Source organism: Bufo gargarizans, unplaced genomic scaffold (genome assembly GCF_014858855.1).
Source record: "Bufo gargarizans isolate SCDJY-AF-19 unplaced genomic scaffold, ASM1485885v1 fragScaff_scaffold_607_pilon:::fragment_2:::debris, whole genome shotgun sequence".
Taxonomy (NCBI): Eukaryota; Metazoa; Chordata; class Amphibia; order Anura; family Bufonidae; genus Bufo; species Bufo gargarizans.
In genome coordinates, this window is record NW_025334149.1 from 307,038 (window position 1) to 331,475 (window position 24,438).

General features: G+C 46.9%; 1 protein-coding gene across 2 annotated transcripts; it reads left to right on the forward strand.

The window, feature by feature from the left end:
* The first annotated feature begins 1,305 nt into the window (after positions 1–1,305).
* On the forward strand, positions 1,306–19,272 carry NOP2 (NOP2 nucleolar protein). 2 transcript variants are annotated; one of them, XM_044273378.1, is made up of 17 exons: positions 1,306–1,370; positions 3,235–3,377; positions 4,134–4,173; positions 4,259–4,326; positions 4,408–4,775; positions 4,863–4,912; positions 7,404–7,495; positions 7,710–7,906; positions 8,027–8,116; positions 13,057–13,144; positions 13,233–13,373; positions 13,470–13,609; positions 15,867–15,956; positions 16,060–16,182; positions 16,592–16,689; positions 17,184–17,314; positions 18,273–19,272. In XM_044273378.1, the coding sequence occupies exons 2-17, from the start codon at positions 3,272–3,274 to the stop codon at positions 18,986–18,988; spliced, it is 2,538 nt and encodes an 845-aa protein (XP_044129313.1). In that variant the 5' UTR covers positions 1,306–1,370; positions 3,235–3,271; the 3' UTR covers positions 18,989–19,272. The 2 variants fall into 2 exon arrangements, with proteins under 2 accessions (XP_044129313.1, XP_044129314.1); XM_044273379.1 differs by having other exon boundaries at positions 1,346–1,440.
* Positions 19,273–24,438: the final 5,166 nt, after the last annotated feature.

Genomic DNA, 24,438 nt, shown 5'->3' on the forward strand with positions numbered 1-24,438 from the left:
AGAGTGCATCTGGCTTATGTTCGTTTCCATGTAGCCCTTCACCCAGTCTACCACGTCATGGACCGTCTGTTCCTGCTGGGGAAGTGCTTTGGCCCTACAGGGCGGGCATCGGGAGAACGCGTAGCTGTCTTCCAGCACGATCTGGCAATCATGGCATTGCAGATGACGTCTTTTGCCCGTACTCTTTCTGCTGGGCACCCGATCGCCGTCCCGGTAGAAGACATGGCTGCAATATAAAAACAGAATTAACCGCAATTTGGAGGAAAAAAGCTAATTATCCAAACCCCTCAGGATCTTTACCCAGAAGATCCTAACAAGGTCAGAATTGCTAACGGCAAGAAACAGCACTTGCAAGAATTTGCAAGCAAACTGCAACAGTATCTCAAAGAAACATATTTTAGTTAAATCTGCGCTCTAGGAGGCCGAACTGGGAGGTTTAAATAGCCCAACTGGCGCTAAAACTCAGGCTCTGCCCAAAAGGGGACACACACACAGCCCGAACTACTATTTGTCAGGCGGAAGGGGGAAGTGACGTAACATGACGCCATCTCCCCAAGATGGAAGCGCCCAGCTTAACACGCGGACGCGGCCGAGCGAGGCACTACAGGAGAGGTAAGTGCCCGGTATAGGAGACCACCCCCCGGCCTCGGCAGTCAGGATGCAACCGAGCGTCCTGACCAGAACGGCGAGAAGGAGCTTTACCCACCGCTTACAGAAGAAAAGACAACCACCAACCCCTCCGGAAACCGTATGAGGGGGGAACCACCCGTCCTAGCTGGCCAGAGGACAGAAAAAAACACAAGGTCCTGGGGGCGACGCCCCTCTTTATTGGGGAGGGAGGGCGTGTGTTCGTTTAGTTTTAGTTTATTAACAGTTCCACCTGTCCTAACCAGTTCACAGGGGCAGAATACCCCATTTGTGCCACTGGTTAGGACATAAGGGAATACAGAAAAGACAATCTCATTTACTGGACGATTTGTATGAACCACAAGTCCCAGCAGCACTAGCCTGGAAACAAGCGAAATGGCGATCGGACAACTCAGACTGCAAATGAATTCATGTGGCACACAGGAGGTTAATCGACGACACGTCACCCAGAGAAGTCGCACGATGAGCCCTCCCCCCCTCCTAGAGGTCAAACTGTTCCTATCATGTGCCGCCATTTTTCTGGAGACCAAACTGACTAGTAGCGTCCAGTCTATGGCTCCTGAGACGGGACATTCCGAAACACATAATCACGTTTCGCTCTTCCTTAGTCATGTGATCCCACGCGTCACTCTATCGAAGGAACGTGGTCTGACGTCATCAGGAAGCGCCTCTCCTCAAACACGTGAGGGAGACGGAGCGACGAGCAGGTCTGCGGGTCTCAGGTACGGGGAGGATTCCTGGGGCTCCTGTAGCGGCCGCTGTGTGGGTTTCTCTTTACTGTAATAGACTGAGGTCTGTGGTTTATATTAAATGTGTCAAAACGTTTACAGCTGTAATTTTCTTTATTTCCTGAAACTTAAAGGGGTTCTGCAAGATTTTTTTTTTTTTTTAAATGTCTGCTTTCTTTAAAAGACAGTAAAACACATCCTTCGGTTACTCAATGGAAGAGATTGTTGCTGCAATACCTCACACAACCTGTGGATAGGTGGGGGGGGCACTTTGAAAGAAAGTAGTTGTGCTTTTCAAAATCTGTACAATTATTTTAAAGCAAAACTCTCAACCCTGAGCTATGAGGCAAGGGGGTAATGTGAAGCTCCTTACTTATCCTGTACTGATTTACATCCTGTATTATACTCCAGAGCTGCACTCACTATTCTGCTGGTGCAGTTACTGTGTACATACATTACTTAGGGCTCTTTCACACTTGCGTTGTCCGGATCCGGCGTGTACTCCACTTGCCGGAATTACACGCCGGATCCGGAAAAACACAAGTGTACTGAAAGCATGTGAAGACGGATCCGTCTTCAAAATGCTTTCAGTGTTACTATGGCAGCCAGGACGCTATTAAAGTCCTGGTTGCCATAGTGGGAGAGCGGTATACTTACAGTCCGCGCGGCTCCCGGGGCGCTCCAGAATGACGTCAGAGCGCCCCATGCGCATGGATGACGTGCCATGCGATCACGTGATCCATGCGTGTGGGGCGCCCTGACGTCACTCTGGAGCGCCCCGGGAGCCGCACGGATGGTAAGTATACTGCTCCCCCGCTCCCCGCTACACTTTACCATGGCTGCCAGGACTTTAGCGTCCCGGCAGCCATGGTAACCATTCAGAAAAGGCTAAACGTCGGATCCGGTAATGCGCCGAAACGACGTTTAGCTTAGGGCCGGATCCGGATCAATGCCTTTCAATGGGCATTCATTCCGGATCCGGCCTTGCGGCAAGTCTTCAGGATTTTTGGCCGGAGCAAAAAGCGCAGCATGCTGCGGTATTTTCTCCGGCCAAAAAACGTTCCGTTCCGGAGCTGAAGACATCCTGATGCATCCTGAACGTATTTCTCTTCATTCAGAATGCATTAGGATAAAACTGATCAGGATTCTTCCGGCATAGAGCCCCGACGACGGAACTCTATGCCGGAAGACAAGAACGCAAGTGTGAAAGAGCCATTATCCTGTACTGATCCTGCATTACATCCTGTATTATACTCCAGAGCTGCACTCACTATTCTGCTTGTGGAAGTGCTAGTAGGATGGTACTGCAGTCCTCCTTTAGCAATCCAAATCTGGTAAACTAATGAAATAAGCTTGGACGTTGTAGCAAGCTCCTGCAGGCGTGCTGAGGATCTTTGTATAATGAACTGATACATTGTAGCAAACCATCAGGACTGGAGCTTCTGCTTGTTCTGACACAGGGGTGCCGAGCTCCATGGGGTCAGTGTAAACACATGTGAAACACATTAATAGCTGAAGGAAGCCAGGGCGCAGAAGTAGTGTGGTGACCCGGCTTACATCGGGGCGCTGCTGATCCCCACTAGATTCTGGCGCGGCTTAGCGGTATACAGACAGCTACCACTGGTATATAGCCAGTACTAGAGCGCAGCTTCCCCGAACAGTTCTGCATATACTTTGTCACCAAAGGCGGAGGGAGGGGGCTCAGCTGCTTACCTGCCCACATACTACTTATGTCACTGTCTATTGAAAACTTCCAACTAGATTGTAAGCTCCTGGGCACAGGCACCAGTGCGATGGAGGGCGTTCTCTGCTGTACATTGCTGTCTATTCTCGCGTTCACTCTCTGCTCTTCTTACAGTCGCTTAGAACACCTGTCGTATCCCTGAACGTGCATCATGGGTAGGAAGTTAGACCCCCTTAAGAAAGCGCCCCGGGGACCCGGCCGGAAATCAAGAAAGCAGCCTGGAGCCGAGAACGAGCTGAGCAAAGTCCTGAGTGACGGTGAGTGTGCTAGATGGTGGCGAGTAACAGGTGACTGCGGGATCAGACTACGCCGCTGCTGTTTGTAGTCTGTAACCATGGAGACACACAGGGCTGAATAGGGACTGTGAACACCAAACGGTACACTTTTGATGAAGACTGTTTGCAAAGTCCCTTGTACCCAGTGTGCCTAAAACTTTCCAGCTCAGGCGCTCGGCTGTATTATGGTTCCTTTTGGACTTGCGCATGAGGCCTCTTTTGTGCCTCCCTATGCCTCCAAGTCCATCCAGGGGTTGTGTATGGATGTGACACAAAAAACGATAGTGCGCTTCAGCTGGAGCATTGCTTCATACACAAAAAGACCGGTGGAGGCTCTACAGCCGTTTACTCAAGGAAACCTAGAATATCTCTGCTTTCAGTCAGTGAATTGACCATATGCATTAGATCTGCATGATTGAAATCAATGATTGTGCTACTGTAACGGGAAGGGAAAGTTTCCTCTGTTACATGTTGCAGGCTTATAATGAAGAGACGCGTGCGCTCACATTCCCATAGCAGAGCAGTGTTTATGCAAATTAGCACTTGAGGGGGGGGTGGCTTAAAACACTACTGGCAACCAGGACACTCCAAAGCCTCAAGATCACAACTGAGCATGCTCGGGGTTCAGACACAGGCAGCTGTTTTTAGTTCTGCACATCATCATTATCAGAAGATTAATGTTACACAGCTGTCAGAACTTCATAAAATGATTTCATCCATTGTTTCCCTTTTGAACAGACTCCGAAGTAAAGCGCCTGTCCAGCCGCGGTAGAAAGAGGTGAGGCGCCCCCCTGTGGGCTTTCTTCATGGTTATTTAATTCGATTTGTTGTTCTCCTTATTTATTCTCATCTCGTCTTAACAGAGCAGCAAAGAGGCGACTAGTGAAAGAACAGAAACCGAAGCCAAGTAGACCAGAGGCGAAGCAGAACGGTAAGAAGAAGGCTCCTCCAGCGTCACGTGCGCACGCGCCTTTTACAGGTTATCGCCATTTCCATATTCATGTGCCTTTAGGTAACGTACACGCTGTCCTGAAAGAGAAGATAAAACGGCCTGGGTTCAGCGATGATAATGCCGAGTGGCTGAAACCTGCTAAGAGACCGAAGACGGAGGAGGAGGAGGAAGAGGATGATGATGATGAAGATGAAGAGAAGGAGATGGAGGAAGAACTCAGTGACCAAGAGGTAGACAGTGGAGATGAGGAAGCTGGAAATCTTGAAGAAGAGGATGATGATGATGAAGAGGTGGAGGATAATGAGGAGGAGGAGAGTGGAGATGATGAACCTGCTAAAAAGCTGGAGCTTTCCGACAGTGATGATCTGGAAGATGACTATGGAGCCTCCTCAGAGGATGATGATGATGATGATGGTGACGATGATGATGTAGGTCCCCCAGCATTCTTGTCCTCCACCCTTTGTGATAAATTTGTTTCACATATTTTCACTCTGTGATTTGGCTTCTTGTTTTAGCTTCTTCCAATTGAGAAAGCCGCTGAGAAACAGAAGAAAAAGAGTAAAAGGTAAAAATTGGAAATTTGAGTCAAATGTCTCCTCCTCCATAGTGTGATGCTCCTTTCCCTTTCTTCTCTGCCGCCTCCTCCATAGTGTGATGCTCCTTTCCTTTCCTTCTCTGCCTCCTCCTCCATAGTGTGATGCTCCTTTCCCTTTCTTCTCTGCCTCCTCCTCCATAGTGTGATGCTCCTTTCCCTTTCTTCTCTGCCTCCTCCTCCATAGTGTGATGCTCCTTTCCCTTTCTTCTCTGCCTCCTCCTCCATAGTGTGATGCTCCTTTCCCTTTCTTCTCTGCCTCCTCCTCCATAGTGTGATGCTCCTTTCCCTTTCTTCTCTGCCTCCTCCTCCATAGTGTGATGCTCCTTTCCCTTTCTTCTCTGCCTCCTCCTCCATAGTGTGATGCTCCTTTCCCTTTCTTCTCTGCCTCCTCCTCCATAGTGTGATGCTCCTTTCCCTTTCTTCTCTGCCTCCTCCTCCATAGTGTGATGCTCCTTTCCCTTTCTTCTCTGCCTCCTCCTCCATAGTGTGATGCTCCTTTCCCTTTCTTCTCTGCCTCCTCCTCCATAGTGTGATGCTCCTTTCCCTTTCTTCTCTGCCTCCTCCTCCATAGTGTGATGCTCCTTTCCCTTTCTTCTCTGCCTCCTCCTCCATAGTGTGATGCTCCTTTCCCTTTCTTCTCTGCCTCCTCCTCCATAGTGTGATGCTCCTTTCCCTTTCTTCTCTGCCTCCTCCTCCATAGTGTGATGCTCCTTTCCCTTTCTTCTCTGCCTCCTCCTCCATAGTGTGATGCTCCTTTCCCTTTCTTCTCTGCCTCCTCCTCCATAGTGTGATGCTCCTTTCCCTTTCTTCTCTGCCTCCTCCTCCATAGTGTGATGCTCCTTTCCCTTTCTTCTCTGCCTCCTCCTCCATAGTGTGATGCTCCTTTCCCTTTCTTCTCTGCCTCCTCCTCCATAGTGTGATGCTCCTTTCCCTTTCTTCTCTGCCTCCTCCTCCATAGTGTGATGCTCCTTTCCCTTTCTTCTCTGCCTCCTCCTCCATAGTGTGATGCTCCTTTCCCTTTCTTCTCTGCCTCCTCCTCCATAGTGTGATGCTCCTTTCCCTTTCTTCTCTGCCTCCTCCTCCATAGTGTGATGCTCCTTTCCCTTTCTTCTCTGCCTCCTCCTCCATAGTGTGATGCTCCTTTCCCTTTCTTCTCTGCCTCCTCCTCCATAGTGTGATGCTCCTTTCCCTTTCTTCTCTGCCTCCTCCTCCATAGTGTGATGCTCCTTTCCCTTTCTTCTCTGCCTCCTCCTCCATAGTGTGATGCTCCTTTCCCTTTCTTCTCTGCCTCCTCCTCCATAGTGTGATGCTCCTTTCCCTTTCTTCTCTGCCTCCTCCTCCATAGTGTGATGCTCCTTTCCCTTTCTTCTCTGCCTCCTCCTCCATAGTGTGATGCTCCTTTCCCTTTCTTCTCTGCCTCCTCCTCCATAGTGTGATGCTCCTTTCCCTTTCTTCTCTGCCTCCTCCTCCATAGTGTGATGCTCCTTTCCCTTTCTTCTCTGCCTCCTCCTCCATAGTGTGATGCTCCTTTCCCTTTCTTCTCTGCCTCCTCCTCCATAGTGTGATGCTCCTTTCCCTTTCTTCTCTGCCTCCTCCTCCATAGTGTGATGCTCCTTTCCCTTTCTTCTCTGCCTCCTCCTCCATAGTGTGATGCTCCTTTCCCTTTCTTCTCTGCCTCCTCCTCCATAGTGTGATGCTCCTTTCCCTTTCTTCTCTGCCTCCTCCTCCATAGTGTGATGCTCCTTTCCCTTTCTCTGCACCCTGCCCTTTCTATCCTGTCTTCTGCTCCCTACTGATGCTCCTAGCTTTTCTCTACCTCCTGCTCCATAGTGATGTTCCTTGCCCTTCCTTCTCTGCACCCTGCTTCCCGTTGACATGCATTGCTTTATGTCGCCTGTTTGAAGTGTTCCTGCCCTCTCTGTCTGATTATCACTAAGGCTAGTTTCACACTAGCGTTCGGCTGTCCGCTCGTGAGCTCCGTTTGAAGGGGCTCACGAGTGGACCCGAACGCTTCCGTCCAGCCCTGATGCAGTCTGAATGGATGCGGATCCGCTCAGAATGCATCAGTCTGGCAGCGTTCAGCCTCCGCTCCGCTCAGCAGGCGGACACCTGAACGCTGCTTGCAGCGTTCGGGTGTCCGCCTGGCCGTGCGGATCCGTCCAGACTTACAATGTAAGTCAATGGGGACGGATCCGTTTGAAGATGCCACAATATGGCTCAATCTTCAAGCGGATCCGTCCCCCATTGACTTTCAATGTAAAAGTCTGGACGGATCCGCTCAGGCTAATTTCACACAGCTTTTTTTTGCAAATATAATGCAGACGGATCCGTTCTGAACGGAGCCTCCGTCTGCATTATTATGATCGGATCCGTTCAGAACGGATCCGATCGAACGCTAGTGTGAAAGTAGCCTTACTCTTTTAACCTCCTTAATCTACAAACAAAGTCTCGTTCAATACAGGGAGAAGACTGATGACGAACCAGACATTCAGCTCAATGTGGAGGCTGATGAGCATTTTACCCTGCCAACCACAGAGGAAATGGACAACCAACGTATCCTTGTTTGTACTGAAAAACCTTCTTGTCTGGGTGTAGCTTTCAGAGGGGATCTTCAGTAATAGAAAAAGGCAGAGGCTTGTTACTTCCATCCATAAGGGGTTTTATTTAGGAGCATGTGATTACCAGATCCAGTGCTGGTCCCCCCCACCTCATACCTGTGAACCTGTACATCGCTATTGCATGTCCACCTCCTTACATCACTGTGCAGTCTCCGGACCCCTGGACCTTACCAGCGTGCAGGAACGGATTAAGGATATCGTAACTGTTTTACAAGATTTTTCCAAACGTGCAGGACCGCATTCAAGGCAGGAATACCTTACTGTGCTCCGCCGGGATCTCGCCACATACTACAGTTATGGTGACTACATGATTGAAATGCTCAGTGACCTGTTTCCAGTGTCAGAGGTAAGGAGTAGCCTTAAGATTTTATTATATATATATATATATATATATAAGAAATGTATTGCAATGTTCTTCCCTCTTTCTACTCAACTGACCATTACTTCTCTCTTTGTTCCTCTGAAGTTGGTTGACTTCCTTGAATCCTGTGAGGTTCAGCGTCCAGTAACCATCAGAACCAACACTTTAAAGACCAGAAGACGTGACCTGGCACAGGTATGTAATCCTGTTAGGTCCATTCATACAACTATTTAATCTACAGTCTGTTACACATGTTCTTGTATCCACAGAAGGAGAACTACACTAATACTGCTTTATATGTATTACTATAATACTGCTCCTATGTACAAGAATATAACTACTATAATACTGCTCCTATGTACAAGAATATAACTACTATAATGCTGCTCCTATATACAAGAATATAACTACTATAATACTGCCTCCTATGTACAAGAATATAACTACTATAATACTGCCTCCTATGTACAAGAATATAACTACTATAATACTGCTCCTATGTACAAGAATATAACTACTATAATACTGCCCCTATGTACAAGAATATAACTACTATAATACTGCTCCTATGTACAAGAATATAACTACTATAATACTGCTCCTATGTACAAGAATATAACTACTATAATACTACCTCCTATGTACAAGAATATAACTACTATAATACTACCTCCTATGTACAAGAATATAACTACTATAATACTGCCTCTTATGTACAAGGATATAACTACTATAATACTGCATCTTATGTACAAGGATATAACTACTATAATACTGCTCCCATGTACAAGAATATAACTATTATAATACTGCCTCCTATGTACAAGGATATAACTACTATAATACTGCTCCTATGTACAAGAATATAACTACTATAATACTACCTCCTATGTACAAGAATATAACTACTATAATACTGCCTCTTATGTACAAGGATATAACTACTATAATACTGCCTCTTATGTACAAGGATATAACTACTATAATACTGCCTCTTATGTACAAGGATATAACTACTATAATACTGCTCCCATGTACAAGAATATAACTATTATAATACTGCCTCCTATGTACAAGGATATAACTACTATAATACTGCTCCTATGTACAAGAATATAACTACTATAGAATTTTTTAAGATAAATGCATCCGGCCCATCTGCTCCAACTATTCCCATTATTTGGGAGACGCACAAAGCTGTGATTAGGGGGGAACTGATTGCACTTGGCTCTCATATCAGGAAGAAGCGTTCCCAGGCCCAGAACCTGTTAGTGTACCGAATTTCGGCCCTTGAACTCTCACACAAGCAGTCCCAGGCCTCCCAAGTGGCTGCGGAATTATATGAAGCTAGGAATGATTTAAAGAACCTTTTAAATGTCACCTCTGCCAAATTGCTTTTTAGAGCGAAATTTAAAGCCTACGCCCATGGTGACAAAGGAAACAAGCTAATGACAGCGCTCAGTAAGAAGCAACAGGCAGACTCCTTTATCCCTGCCATTAAAGACGCAGCGGGTATCAAACGTAAAACCACACCTGAGATAGCGAAGGCTTTTTGCGCCTTTTATTCCGGTTTATATAACTTACCTCCCCCGAACCAGGCGACTCCTGATATGATTGCCAAGGCATCAGATGCTTTCCTTAGCTCAATTAATCTCCCCTCGCTGAACCCCTCTCAGGTTTCCCAACTCACCTCCCCGATTACTGATGAAGAGATACTGAAAGTTTTATCTTCTATCCCATCTGGTAAAAGCCCCGGCCCCGATGGTCTAAACATCGCATACTATAAAACCTTTAAAAACACGCTCCTCCCCTACTTTAACTCCTTATGCAACTATTTACTACAAGGTGGTTCTTTGCCCTCGCAATCTCTGATGGCCCATGTGACCATCCTCCCTAAAGAGAATAAAGACCCCCTTGAATGCGGCAGTTACAGGCCCATTTCATTATTGAACGTGGATGTCAAATGGTGGGCGAAAATATTGGCCCAGCGTCTCCAGCAGATACTCCCAGATATAATCTATGGTGAACAGGTTGGCTTTGTCCCTGGCAGACGGGGCACAGAGAACACCATCCGTCTACTGCATTTGATGTCTTGGGCGAGAACTAAGGCGGTGCCAGTAGCGTTACTGAGCACTGATGCGGAAAAAGCTTTTGACAGGGTGAGTTGGCCCTTCATGTCTAAAACAATGGCCAAATTTGGGATACCGGAGCAATTTATTTCTGCTGTGTTCTCCTTATATTTAGCCCCCTCTGCCAGGGTCAAGGTCAACGGGACCCTTTCCCCATCATTTGGCATCACAAATGGCACGCGGCAGGGATGCCCACTCTGTCCAGCACTATTTGTAATGGTGATGGAGACACTTTTGAGTAAAATTCGCCAATCAGCTGGGATTGAGGGAATCACCATAGGATCTCAGAGACACCTGACTGCTGCCTTTGCGGACGATCTGCTGGTGATGACCTCAAACCCTAAGACATCCTTCCCCAAATTACTTACTATTTTTGAGGAGTTTGGGTTTGTTTCCAATTTTAAGATTAATTACTCCAAATCCATGGCCCTTAATATTTCCTGCCCTACTAATGTGGTGCAACACCTGAAAAACTCCACCCCCTTCAAGTGGGCCCCGAAAGAAATACCATTTCTTGGCATTCGTGTCACAGCGGATCCCAAAGAGCTGTTCCCGTCTAATTACCTGCATTTACTGAAGTCTGTCAGGACACAATTACAATCCTTAAACATGCCATTTATCTCCTGGATAGGAAGGAAAAATTACTTAAAAACTTATATAATTCCTAGGTTTTTGTACCTTATACAGACATTACCCATATGGATTCCGCAGTCCTACTTCATAGAAGTTCGCCGGATGTTGTCCCTCTTTCTTTGGAGAGGTCGGTCCCCTAGAATAGCCTATACCATCCTGACTAGGGAGAGGAGGTTTGGGGGATTTGGACTACCTGATGTTCACGGGTACTATAAGGCAAATCTTATGTGCAGGGGTTTGGGCCTCCTTTCAGATCATTCTGGAAATATTTGTTCACGCTTGGAACGAGCTTTACTTACAGACCGGGAAAGGTTAATATTGTGGGGTGTTCGTTCGTGTCCCCCTACAGCTTCTAGATTGCCTTTATTGTGGAGAGGGGTGCTACTCACCTGGTCCATGTTGTATGGCTCCAAGACGCTTAACTTCCCTAGCCCCGACCTTCCGCTACATCTCTTGCAGTCCTTTATTAATCCTACGGTATCGAATGCTACAGGAGTATGGGCTTTACTCAGAAATCATACTTTACAGGAGGTGGTGTCCACAGGAGGAGGGCTGGATTGGGAGGGGATACTCGGATTGCCTAGGGTTAATTCAATAGCATTTCTCCATCTTCATAGCTTTAAAAGAGATATTAAACTTTTGAAGCTACAGACCTCCCACCTTGCTTCTCCCACCTGGCTGGAACAGAAGTTGAGGGCCGCTCGACCCTCCGGCAGACCCTTCTCAGTGATGTATAAAGAATTGCTATCTTCTGCGTATTCTGAACCCCACTTCATAGGCTCCTGGGAAAAAGAATTATCCCTTAAACTGTCTGACCCAGAGAAAGCCTTTATACTGACCCACTCACACGGCTTTAGTCGTTGCATTAAAATTCAGGAGAACTCGTATAAGTTGCTAACCCGCTGGTATAAAACACCTGAGTTCCTTCATAGACTTAATCCGGAGATTCCTGAGGTCTGCTGGAGGTGTGGAGCGGGCATCGGCTCTCTCTCGCACATTTGGTGGAGTTGCCCTATTATTCGCCCCTACTGGAGACAGATAGAAAATGAACTGAACAAGATTTGTTCTACCTCCATTGTCTTGGATCACAAGTTGATCTTACTTTGGTGCCCTAACACGACGCTCACCCCAGCTAAGTCAGATTTGCCCACTATACTTATTACTGCAGCCAAGCTCTTAATCCCCCTTTTATGGCGTCAAGCCGAGCCTCCTACTGTCATGAGGTGGATGGGAAAAATTAGATCAGCTTTATAGGTTTGAGGAGCTGGCCCATTGGGAGTCACATACCCGTGCCAAGTTTCTGAAAACATGGAGCCCCTGGGAAAACTTTAAACATCCTGCCGGATAGAGCATTCCGAACCCCCCCCCCCCCATTTCCCCCCCCCCCTTTTTCCTTTTGTCTGTCTCCCAGTCCTTTTTATTTCCATTTATTTTAACATATGTCTACTGTGTTATTTGGATTACGGTCCATGTGCTCATTCTTTGCGGATGTCTTTGTTCATCTTTGCCTTGTGCGGATTGCTGACAGTGCCTGAAAAGATGTATTTTACCTCTGCCGTTTTAGAAGCCCTATGTATGTGTATTAATGTAAAAGGGATCTTGTATCAGTACATTTCTGTTTGCACATGATATGACCAATAAAAAGAGAATTGGTTAAGAATATAACTACTATAATACTGCTCCTATGTACAAGAATATAACTACTATAATACTGCTCCTATGTACAAGAATATAACTACTATAATACTGCCTCCTATGTACAAGAATATAACTACTATAATACTGCCTCCTATGTACAAGAATATAACTACTATAATACTACCTCCTATGTACAAGAATATAACTACTATAATACTACCTCCTATGTACAAGAATATAACTACTATAATACTGCTCCTATGTACAAGAATATAACTACTATAATACTACCTCCTATGTACAAGAATATAACTACTATAATACTGCCTCTTATGTACAAGGATATAACTACTATAATACTGCCTCTTATGTACAAGGATATAACTACTATAATACTGCTCCCATGTACAAGAATATAACTATTATAATACTGCCTCCTATGTACAAGGATATAACTACTATAATACTGCCTCCTATGTACAAGAATATAACTACTATAATACTGCCTCCTGTGTACAAGAATATAACTACTATAATACTGCTCCTATGTACAAGGATATAACTACTATAATACTGCCTCCTGTGTACAAGAATATAACTACTATAATACCGCCCCTATATACAGGAATATAACTACTATAATACTGCCACATCTTGCCAATATGCATTACATGGTCGCTCCTTTACGGTTGGACTGTTACTCCTTCGTACACTTATTCTTACTCCTTTCTTTAGGCTCTTATAAACCGTGGGGTCAATTTGGATCCACTTGGCAAATGGTCAAAGACAGGGCTGGTCATTTATGATTCCTCTGTGCCAGTTGGTAAGTTTGGAGTGTGGCGGTATTGAGTTTGGCACGGTCCTGTTCTCGGTATGATGTGGTTATATAATAAAGTATTTTCTGCTTCCAGGCGCCACTCCTGAGTATCTGGCTGGACATTACATGCTGCAGGGAGCATCCAGTTTGTTACCAGTCATTGCTTTAGCTCCTCAAGAAAACGAGCGGGTCCTGGACATGTGCTGTGCTCCTGGCGGGAAGACCAGTTATATGGGTGGGTATGGCGGAAGGCTAGGTCACTGATCTGTTGCATTTTTTTATATTCATTCTTGTGCAGTAGCAGTTACTGACAAGTCTGCCTTGCCCACAGCCCAACTGATGAAGAACACGGGGGTTGTTGTCGCCAATGACATGAACGCCGAGCGCCTCCGCAGCGTGGTGGGAAACTTGCACAGACTGGGAGTCACAAACTGTATAATCTGCAATTATGATGGGCGGCAAATCCCTAAGGTGAGTGGGCACATAAGCAATTACGTCGAAAGGCTGCCGGAATAAATGTCGGACATGTCGTAGTTTTATTCCGGCAGCCTCTCGCCATGCGCTGCTGTGCCTCGCCGGAACTCCGCCCCCATTATAGTCAATAGGGATGGAGCGTCAATCCGGAGGCACGCGGTCACTAGCACGGATCCGACAGGCTGTTCACCCGACGGAACAGCCTGCCGGAGGTCCGCGCCGCTAGTGTGAAAGCAGTGAAATCAGCTTTTACGTTCACTTTCAGCTGCAGTCACTGACAATCCAATTTCTAACCGTGATATCTTCTGATGTAGTGGAGATAATGCTGTGATTCTGGTTTCATTTAAAAGCTTGGAATGCCGGCTTTCAGAAAAGGCCATATATCTAGCTTCTACCCCAGATAAGAGCAGCTAAAACAACCCTCTTCAGTCTGGATGAGGGGGGGCAGTTGGGATGCTGACAAAATATATATAAATCTGGCATTATCATCCTTGTACTGACCGACTGTACTTATTAGGGATCGACCGATATAGATTTTTTTAGGTCCGATACCGATAATTTGTGAACTTTTAGGCCGATAGCCGATAATTTATACCGATATTATGTGAATTTTCATTTTTGAAAAAAAATAAAATAAATTCCTGCTGAAAATGAATGTTTATTGTTAATGTGTATTTTTTATATTTTTTTTGTAAATCTTTCTTTTTCATTTCTACTTAATATTTTGGTGTTTTTTTTTTACTAACTTTTAGCCCCCTTAGGGACTAGAACCCTTGTCCTATTCACCCTGATAGAGATCTATCAGGGTGAATAGGACCTCACACTCTCCCTGCTGCCCTCTGCTTTGTGCACACAGCAGCATGGAGCTGACTATGGCAGCCAGGGCTTCAGTAGCGTCCTGGCTGCCATGGTAACCGATCGGAGCCCCAGCATTACACTGCTGGGGTTCCGATCGGAGGAGCAGGGGAGAGGGGATCCTGTGGCCACTGCCACCAATGATTAATACTGGGGGGGGGGGTGCACTGTGCCACCAATGTTGCTAATACTGGGGTGGGGTATGGGGGGCCGCGGGCTCACTGCACCACCAATGATTAATACTGGGGGGTGGGGGGGGGGGGGGGCGCACTGCGCCACCAATGAAGATAAATCTCTCATTCATTCATATACAGGAGGCGGGAGCTCCAGAATCACACAGCCGGCTCCCGACCTCCATGAGCGTTAGCTGCGATCCGTGGCACCTGAGGGGTTAACTACTGTAGATCGCAGCTACTGCTCATAGAGGTCGGGAGCCGGCTATGTGATCCTGCAGCTCCCGCCTCCTGTATATGAATTAATGAGAGACTTATCTTCATTGGTGGCGCAGTGCGCCCCCCGCCCCTCCTCTTGTCCCCTGTCCTCCCATTGGTGGCAGCAGCAGCACAGGGGGGGAGGGGGACACTGCTTCCTTCTCCCCTGTGCTGCAGAGGGAACACGGAGAGCGCTGTCAGCAGCGCGATCTGTGTTTCCCATACGTTATCGGAATATCGGCAAAATAGATGCCGATACCGATAACAGTCAAAATCCTCAATATCGGCTGAAAATATCGGTTAAACCGATAATCAGTCGATCCCTAGTACTTATACCAAACAGTGAACACAGTAAATAAATTCCACATAATGTTAAAATTGCGTTTTTTTATATATGTCCCCCTAAAATGAAAATAATAAGTTATTCTATGCATTATATGCACCCCAAAATGGCTCCTAGAAAAAAAAATATAATACAACTCCTACAAAATCAAAAAAATGAAAAGACTAATGACGTCTGGGACACTGCAGCTTGAGTGGGAAGATGTAGCGGCCGTGCGGAGGATGAGGATAATCTGAGGAGTCGGGCGTTTGGGGGAGGGGGCTTGTTTTACACTTTGGAAAAACCCTTTTGCTAAGTTTTTATGTTACCACCTATCCACAGGCCCTGGGGGCCCGTCCTATCATCCTAATAGAACAGCAGGTTGAGTGTGTGCCCTACCGTTCCTTTTATTCTGTATGGGACTGATGGAGATAGTGACTACAGTGCTCAGCTGCCTACGACTGTCCACTCTGTGACTGCTGCCTTCATATGGGGTGAGGGGCTCAGGATCCCTCGTTCCCGTGATTGGAGGGGGTCCCAGCAGTCAGACCTGCACTTATCAGATACGTGTCCCCTTCTCTGTGTGTAGGCGATAGGTACAAATCTTGGCACAACCCCTTTAAGCATCTTTTCCCCCTATTACCAGGTTCTTGGAGGATTTGACCGGGTGCTCCTGGATGCTCCGTGCAGCGGAACTGGCATCATCAGCAAAGACCCAGCTGTGAAAACTAACAAGGTGGGTGACGTAGCAGAGGGAAGAGATGGGTGGCTAGCCGGTTGTATCATGCAGGGGGTGGTGGGTTCATCTATGGACTGACATGCCTCTTCTATATCTGCAGAACGCACAAGACATCCAGAGGTGCGCCCACATACAGAAGGAGCTGATCCTGAGCGCCATTGACTCTCTGGATGCCCAGTCTTCTAGTGGAGGATACCTTGTCTATTGTACTTGCTCCATCACAGTAAGTGTATTACACTGGGACCCCCACATGTTGAGGGAACGGGTGGTCTATTAAATCTCAATCCATATAGGAGGAGGCTGGGAAATCGGAATTCTTCTTTATTTTTCCTTAAAGGAGTAGAACATCAGAAGTGTCTTTCTTAAGGTGGCTGTCTCTGCTGGTGGGATGTCCTAGTGAAGTGAAATGGGACAAATGTTCCTGTAGGTTCTGGTCCCTGAAGATCTGTTACATAAAGTAGTGATCATGGGGGGGGCGCTACAGTCATGCCTCCCCCGGCCTAAAGAATGGGAACAATAGTTAAGCTGCAGTCTTCGAGTCCCTTTACTGTCGCTGTGAGACACTTAAGGGAACATCGGCCGTTCGTCCCTTGACCCCCTTTATGTCTGTAACTTCTGGTTTGTGGCTACAGGTGGAGGAGAATGAGTGCGTGGTGGATTACGCCCTGAAGAAGAGAAACGTCAAACTTGTACCAACGGGTCTGGACTTTGGCAAAGAAGGATTTGTGAGGTGAGGACCCAGCTCGTCCGTCCCGTGCTCTCCTGCCTTCTAATATACTGTGCGTGTAAAGGCTGTTATGGCGCTGCAGAAACGGTGCCGTCTGCCGCAGGTATCAGCTGTGTCACAGATGTGCGCAGCCAACATGGTGCTGCACTAATCGGGGTCGTAGATGGTCGTTTAACCCTTTAGGTGCTGCAGCCCATGGTGACAACAGCATGTAAGCAGTTAAGACCCATCGGCGCCCCTGCAGTGCATTTGTAGGGTACCGATGGGTTGCCTAAGAATGGGCCTTATGTAACGCAGAACTATTGCAATGTATAATACAGAAGTAATCCAAAGATTGCAGGTTCAAGCCCCCTAGTTGGATTGAAAAAAAGTTTCCAGAGAAAAGTAAAAAATATGTATATATAATTGTAATTGCCACATCCATAACATGATTCTCAATGAAGACATTTAGCGGGTACCGCAGGATTTTATAGTAATGTTCCTTCCGTCTCCTTTAGATTCAAGGAGAGGCGATTTCACCAGTCTCTGCGCCTGGCATGCCGGTTTTACCCTCACACTCACAACATGGACGGCTTCTTCATCGCCAAACTGCGCAAATTTTCAAACACCATCCCATCTACTAAAGAAGGTGAGTGACGTTCCATGTCTGCGTCTTATCCCGGATGGAAGTCCTCAGGAACATGTCGTCCACGTGAGCGGTTATTCCTGGCGCTGCAACTCCCAGCAAGCCTTTTGTACTTATAAAGTGGGTTTTCCAGGACTTCACACTGGATAGGTCTGGCGCCCTCGCCAATTAGTAGACCGAAGGTAGTGGGCTGCAGGGTCGGGCACGGCCACATGGGCCGTGCGGTGTTGGTTACTGGAGCTGTTTTAGTTTTCTCCCAAACCAGGAGTTAACAGAAGATGAGGAAACTTTCGAACAAATGTTTTGTCTCAATTCTCAGCAAATTTCCTGATCAGTTTGCTGTCAGTGAACAGAAATATTCTGTACAATGAGAGGCTGAAGGGCCGCCCTGATCTTGTCATGCCCACACAGCTGTAGAGCTCTTATGTGCTGTAACCAGTCCAGCAGCTTTGTGAGCAGCACTGTTCCCATTCACTGACAGCAAGCACAGATCTTGATGAGTAGTTGAAGGTAGAACAGAATTGTGCAGGACCTTTTTAGTATAAAATAGTAATTTCTTACCCTCTGCAGCTGCAAAGCTGAGAAACAACCAATATGACTGCCGATTGGGTAAATTCAGATGCGGCAGATTCACATCGAAAATTCCTTGCCAAAGATCTGCAGAACATGACGTCACAATGCATGTGGTGAAGTCGAAAGCCCCATCCGCATAGTGGAAATATGCCACCATGTGTGGACCTACCCTAATGGTTTCTACAGGAGTCCTCACTTAGCTTTACTAGCGTCCTTAGTCATGGTTGTGCCCCAGCTTTCCCAGAAACCGATGCTTCACCTTGACTGAGGAGGACATCCTGAACCCCAACAGTATAGAAGACCTTTGCCCTTCTTAGGCTATTTTTATTGTTTTGGATGAATTGTTCTGCAATTTTCCATTTAATTCTTTTTCTCTCTCTCATTCAAGGAGAAAAATCTGGTGCTGAGCAGACTGAGAAGAAAGAAGTAGAAGAGAAGAAAGCAAACCCCAAACCTGCACCCCAGGCGCAGAAGAAGGGGCAGAAGACCCCGCCACCGAAACCAGGGCAGAAGACCCCGCCACCGAAACCAGGGCAGAAGACCCCGCCACCGAAACCAGGGCAGAAGGCCCCGCCACCGAAACCAGGGCAGAAGACCCTGCCACCGAAACCAGGGCAGAAGACCCCGCCGACGAAACCAGGGCAGAAGACCCCGCCGACGAAACCAGGGCAGAAGACCCCGCCGACGAAACCAGGGCAGAAGGCCCCACCACCGAAACCAGGGCAGAAGACCCCGCCGATGAAACCAGGGCAGAAGACCCCGCCGATGAAACCAGGGCAGAAGACCCCGCCGATGAAACCAGGGCAGAAGACCCCGCCGATGAAACCAGGGCAGAAGACCCCGCCGACGAAACCAGGGCAGAAGACCCCGCCGACGAAACCAGGGCAGAAGACCCCACCATCTGATCTGGGGCAGAAGACACCCTTAACAGAACCAGGGCAGAAGACACCCTCAACAGAACCAGGACAGTCCCCAGAATCGGGCCAGTCCGCACAAAAAACTAAGGAAAAGAAGCGTCTGAAGTATATAAAAAATCAGAAGAGGTTGCTGAAGAGGCAGAAGCTTTTATTAAAGAAGAAGAAAGAGAAAAAGAAGAGTAAATAGTATAACAGCATCCTCCAGACCCCGACCAGCATCTCCTGTTCTGCACTGGTCCCAGTTCAGTGCTGTTCCACCCTCCTGGATGAGCAGGCACGCGCTGGACTCCACGACATGACAGCGTATGGTCTCCGTATGTGCAAGGTGCTCTCCACTCGTGGACTCTGATGCTCTGCAAGAGCTTGGACAACTATCCTGTGCGGCTGAGATGTTCTCATCTTCTCCGTTCCGTGAGCTCTCGGCTGATTTTGTCATTTGTGACTGTTTTATTATAAATTGGATACAAACGAGGGACTGTTTGTGTTGTGAATGTGTCATTCTCCACTGACAGAGTTCCTGGGCAGGGTCATTAGGGCCACACATGGTAATAGCTCTGGAGGTACATCTTAATGAGCCCACCTCCTATGCAGCTCGAAGAACCAGAATTGTGTGCTGTGCCAGGCATCCAGCTGGAAAGGACTTGAGAACTGAGAGATCTTCCTGTATGTCAGTCAGCTACTCTCAGCCAATTAGCATCACTGGGCATGCTGTTTGGCCAAAGAGGACCTGACAGATAATAGCAATGCTCCTCCCATATTTCCTTTTCAGTTGGATGCCAGCCACTGTATATACAAGTCATGTCTGTAGAATAGTGAATGGTTGAGACGACGTAACCATGGGGTGCTGGCAAGTCAGTGGGGTCAGTATGTTTTATTCTAAGATTACCAGTCAGCACCCATCATGCTGGGCACCATTGCCAGTCTCTTAGGGAGGCACCCTGCCACAAATGCATCACAGGCTTCAGTTTTGCCATCTGAATATATGCATTGAGCGGCGCTATGCTTGGGGCATTCTGGGGTCTCTGTGCAGCTGCAGAAGTGTCCGGTGTCTGGGCGATTATTCCGCCACTTGAGTATAACTCCCATCATACGTCACGGACGTCTTTACTGAATACAGACAGGGTGTGGGCAGCTGTCTCTGTCCTCTACCCCCGACAGCTGTGCCTGAAATCGGAGAGCGTGGAATCCTGGGACGTCTATAGAGAACATACGATGGGGGGTGCTGCAGCTAGACAAGCGGAAACTTTTTGTGAGATCAAGTTCACTATTTTTAACCACTTAAGGACCACAGGTTTATACCCCCCTAGTGACCAGGCCCTTTTTTACAAATCGGCACTCCACAACTTTAGCGGTTTATTGCTCGGTCATGCAACTTACCACCCAAATGAATTTTACCTCCTTTTCTTCTCACTAATAGAGCTTTCATTTGGTGGTATTTCATTGCCGCTGACATTTTTACTTTTTTTGTTATTAATCGAAATTTAACGATTTTTTTGCAAAAAAATGACATTTTTCACTTTCAGCTGTAAAATTTTGCAAAAAAAACGACATCCATATATACATTTTTCGCCAAATTTATTGTTCTACATGTCTTTGATAAAAAAAAAATGTTTGGGCAAAAAAAAAATGGTTTGGGTAAAAGTTATAGCATTTGCAAACTATGGTACAAAAATGTGAATTTCCGCTTTTTGAAACAGCTCTGACTTTCTGAGCACCTGTCATGATTCCTGAGGTTCTACAATGCCCAAACAGTAGAAAACCCCCACAAATGACCCCATTTCGGAAAGTAGACACCCTAAGGTATTCGCTGATGGGCATAGTGAGTTCATAGAACTTTTTATTTTTTGTCACAAGTTAGCGGAAAATGATGATGATTTTATTTTTTTTATTTTTTCTTACAAAGTCTCATATTCCACTAACTTGCGACAAAAAATAAAAAATTCTAAAAACTTGCCATGCCCCTCACGGAATACCTTGGGGTGTCTTCTTTCCAAAATGGGGTCACTTGTGGCGTAGTTATACTGCCCTGGCAATTTAGGGGCCCAAATGTGTGAGAAGAACTTTGCAATCAAAATGTGTAAAAAATGACCGGTGAAATCCAAAAGGTGCACTTTGGAATATGTGCCCCTTTGCCCACCTTGGCAGCAAAAAAGTGTGACACATCTGGTATCGCCGTACTCAGGAGAAGTTGGGGAATGTGTTTTGGGGTGTCATTTTACATATACCCATGCTGGGTGAGAAAAATATCTTGGTCAAATGCCAACTTTGTATAAAAAAATGGGAAAAGTTGTCTTTTGCCAAGATATTTCTCTCACCCAGCATGGGTATATGTAAAATGACACCCCAAAACACATTCCCCAACTTCTCCTGAGTACGGCGATACCAGATGTGTCACACTTTTTTGCTGCCAAGGTGGGCAAAGGGGCACATATTCCAAAGTGCACCTTTCAGATTTTGCAGGCCATTTTTTACACATTTTGATTGCAAGGTACTTCTCACACATTTGGGCCCCTAAATTGCCAGGGCAGTATAACTACCCCACAAGTGACCCCATTTTGGAAAGAAGACACCCCAAGGTATTCCGTGAGGGGCATGGCGAGTTCCTAGAATTTTTTATTTTTTGTCACAAGTTAGCGGAAAATGATGATTTTTTTTTTTTTATCTTTTTTCCTTACAAAGTCTCATATTCCACTAACTTGCGACAAAAAATAAAAAATTCTAGGAACTCGCCATGCCCCTCACGGAATACCTTGGGGTGTCTTCTTTCCAAAATGGGGTCACTTGTGGCGTAGTTATACTGCCCTGGCAATTTAGGGGCCCAAATGTGTGAGAAGTAACTTGCAATCAAAATGTGTAAAAAATGGCCGGTAAAATCCGAAAGGTGCACTTTGGAATATGCGCCCCTTTGCCCACCTTGGCATCAAAAAAGTGTGACACATCTGGTATCGCCGTACTCAGGAGAAGTTGGGCAATGTGTTTTGGGGTGTCATTTTACATATACCCATGCTGGGTGAGAGAAATATCTTGGCAAAAGACAACTTTTCCCATTTTTTTATACAAAGTTGGCATTTGACCAAGATATTTTTCTCACCCAGCATGGGTATATGTAAAATGACACCCCAAAACACATTGCCCAACTTCTCCTGAGTACGGCGATACCACATGTGTGACACTTTTTTGCAGCCTAGATGCGCAAAGGGGCCCAAATTCCTTTTAGGAGGGCATTTTTAGACATTTGGATCCCAGACTTCTTCTCACACTTTCGGGCCCCTAAAAAGCCAGGGCAGTATAAATACCCCACATGTGACCCCACTTTGGAAAGAAGACACCCCAAGGTATTCAATGAGGGGCATGGCGAGTTCCTAGAATTTTTTTTTTTTTTGCATAAGTTAGCGGATATTGATTTTTTTTTTGTTTTTTTCTCACAAAGTCTCACTTTCCGCTAACTTAGGACAAAAATTTCAATCTTTCATGGACTCAATATGCCCCTCACGGAATACCTTGGGGTGTCTTCTTTCCGAAATGGGGTCACATGTGGGGTATTTATACTGCCCTGGCTTTTTAGGGGCCCTAAAGCGTGAGAAGAAGTCTGGAATATAAATGTCTAAAAATGTTTACGCATTTGGATTCCGTGAGGGGTATGGTGCGTCCATGTGAGATTTTATTTTTTGACACAAGTTAGTGGAGTATGAGACTTAGTAAGAAAAAAACAAAAACAAACAAAAAATTTCCGCTAACTTGTGCCAAAAAAAATGTCTGAATGGAGCCTTACCAAGGGGGGGGGGGGTGGGTGATCAATGACAGGGGGGTGATCACCCATATAGACTCCCTGATCACCCCCCTGTCACTGATCACCCCCCCTGTAAGGCTCCATTCAGACATCCGCATGATTTTTTACGGATCCATGGATACATGTATCGGATCCACAAAACGCATGCGGACGTCTGAATGGAGCCTTACAGGGGGGTTATCAATGACAGGGGGTGATCAGGGTAATCACCCCCTGTCACTGATCACCCCCCCTGTAAGGCTCCATTCAGACATCCGCATGATTTTTTACGGATCCATGGATACATGTATCGGATCCACAGAACGCATGCGGACGTCTGAATGGAGCCTTACAGGGGGGTTATCAATGACAGGGGGTGATCAGGGTAATCACCCCCCTGTCACTGATCACCCCCCCTGTAAGGCTTCATTGAGACATCCGCATGATTTTTTACGGATCCATGGATACATGGATCGGATCCACAAAACGCATGCGGACGTCTGAATGGAGCCTTACAGGGGGGTTATCAATGACAGGGGGTGATCAGGGTAATCACCCCCCTGTCACTGATCACCCCCCCTGTAAGGCTCCATTCAGACATCCGCATGATTTTTTACGGATCCATGGATACATGGATCGGATCCACAGAACGCATGCGGACGTCTGAATGGATCCTTACAGGGGGGTTATCAATGACAGGGGGTGATCAGGGTAATCAGGGTGATCACCCCCCTGTCACTGATCACCCCCCCTGTAAGGCTCCATTCAGACATCCGCATGATTTTTTACGGATCCATGGATACATGGATCGGATCCACAAAACGCATGCGGACGTCTGAATGGAGCCTTACAGGGGGGTTATCAATGACAGGGGGTGATCAGGGTAATCACCCCCCTGTCACTGATCACCCCCCCTGTAAGGCTCCATTCAGACATCCGCATGATTTTTTACGGATCCATGGATACATGGATCGGATCCACAGAACGCATGCGGACGTCTGAATGGAGCCTTACAGGGGGGTTATCAATGACAGGGGGTGATCAGGGTAATCAGGGTGATCACCCCCCTGTCACTGATCACCCCCCCTGTAAGGCTCCATTCAGACATCCGCATGATTTTTTACGGATCCATGGATACATGTATCGGATCCACAAAACGCATGCGGACGTCTGAATGGAGCCTTACAGGGGGGTTATCAATGACAGGGGGTGATCAGGGTAATCACCCCCCTGTCACTGATCACCCCCCCTGTAAGGCTTCATTGAGACATCCGCATGATTTTTTACGGATCCATGGATACATGGATCGGATCCACAAAACGCATGCGGACGTCTGAATGGAGCCTTACAGGGGGGTTATCAATGACAGGGGGTGATCAGGGTAATCACCCCCCTGTCACTGATCACCCCCCCTGTAAGGCTCCATTCAGACATCCGCATGATTTTTTACGGATCCATGGATACATGGATCGGATCCACAGAACGCATGCGGACGTCTGAATGGATCCTTACAGGGGGGTTATCAATGACAGGGGGTGATCAGGGTAATCAGGGTGATCACCCCCCTGTCACTGATCACCCCCCCTGTAAGGCTCCATTCAGACATCCGCATGATTTTTTACGGATCCATGGATACATGGATCGGATCCACAAAACGCATGCGGACGTCTGAATGGAGCCTTACAGGGGGGTTATCAATGACAGGGGGTGATCAGGGTAATCACCCCCCTGTCACTGATCACCCCCCCTGTAAGGCTCCATTCAGACATCCGCATGATTTTTTACGGATCCATGGATACATGGATCGGATCCACAGAACGCATGCGGACGTCTGAATGGATCCTTACAGGGGGGTTATCAATGACAGG

Bases quoted from the DNA above. Each gene is read 5' to 3' on its own strand.
- NOP2 (XM_044273378.1), top strand. From the start codon at position 3,272: ATGGGTAGGAAGTTAGACCCCCTTAAGAAAGCGCCCCGGGGACCCGGC. The intron at 3,378-4,133 runs GTGAGTGTGCTA...CCTTTTGAACAG, and splicing joins GAGCAAAGTCCTGAGTGACG to ACTCCGAAGTAAAGCGCCTG. The intron at 4,913-7,403 runs GTAAAAATTGGA...CGTTCAATACAG, and splicing joins CAGAAGAAAAAGAGTAAAAG to GGAGAAGACTGATGACGAAC.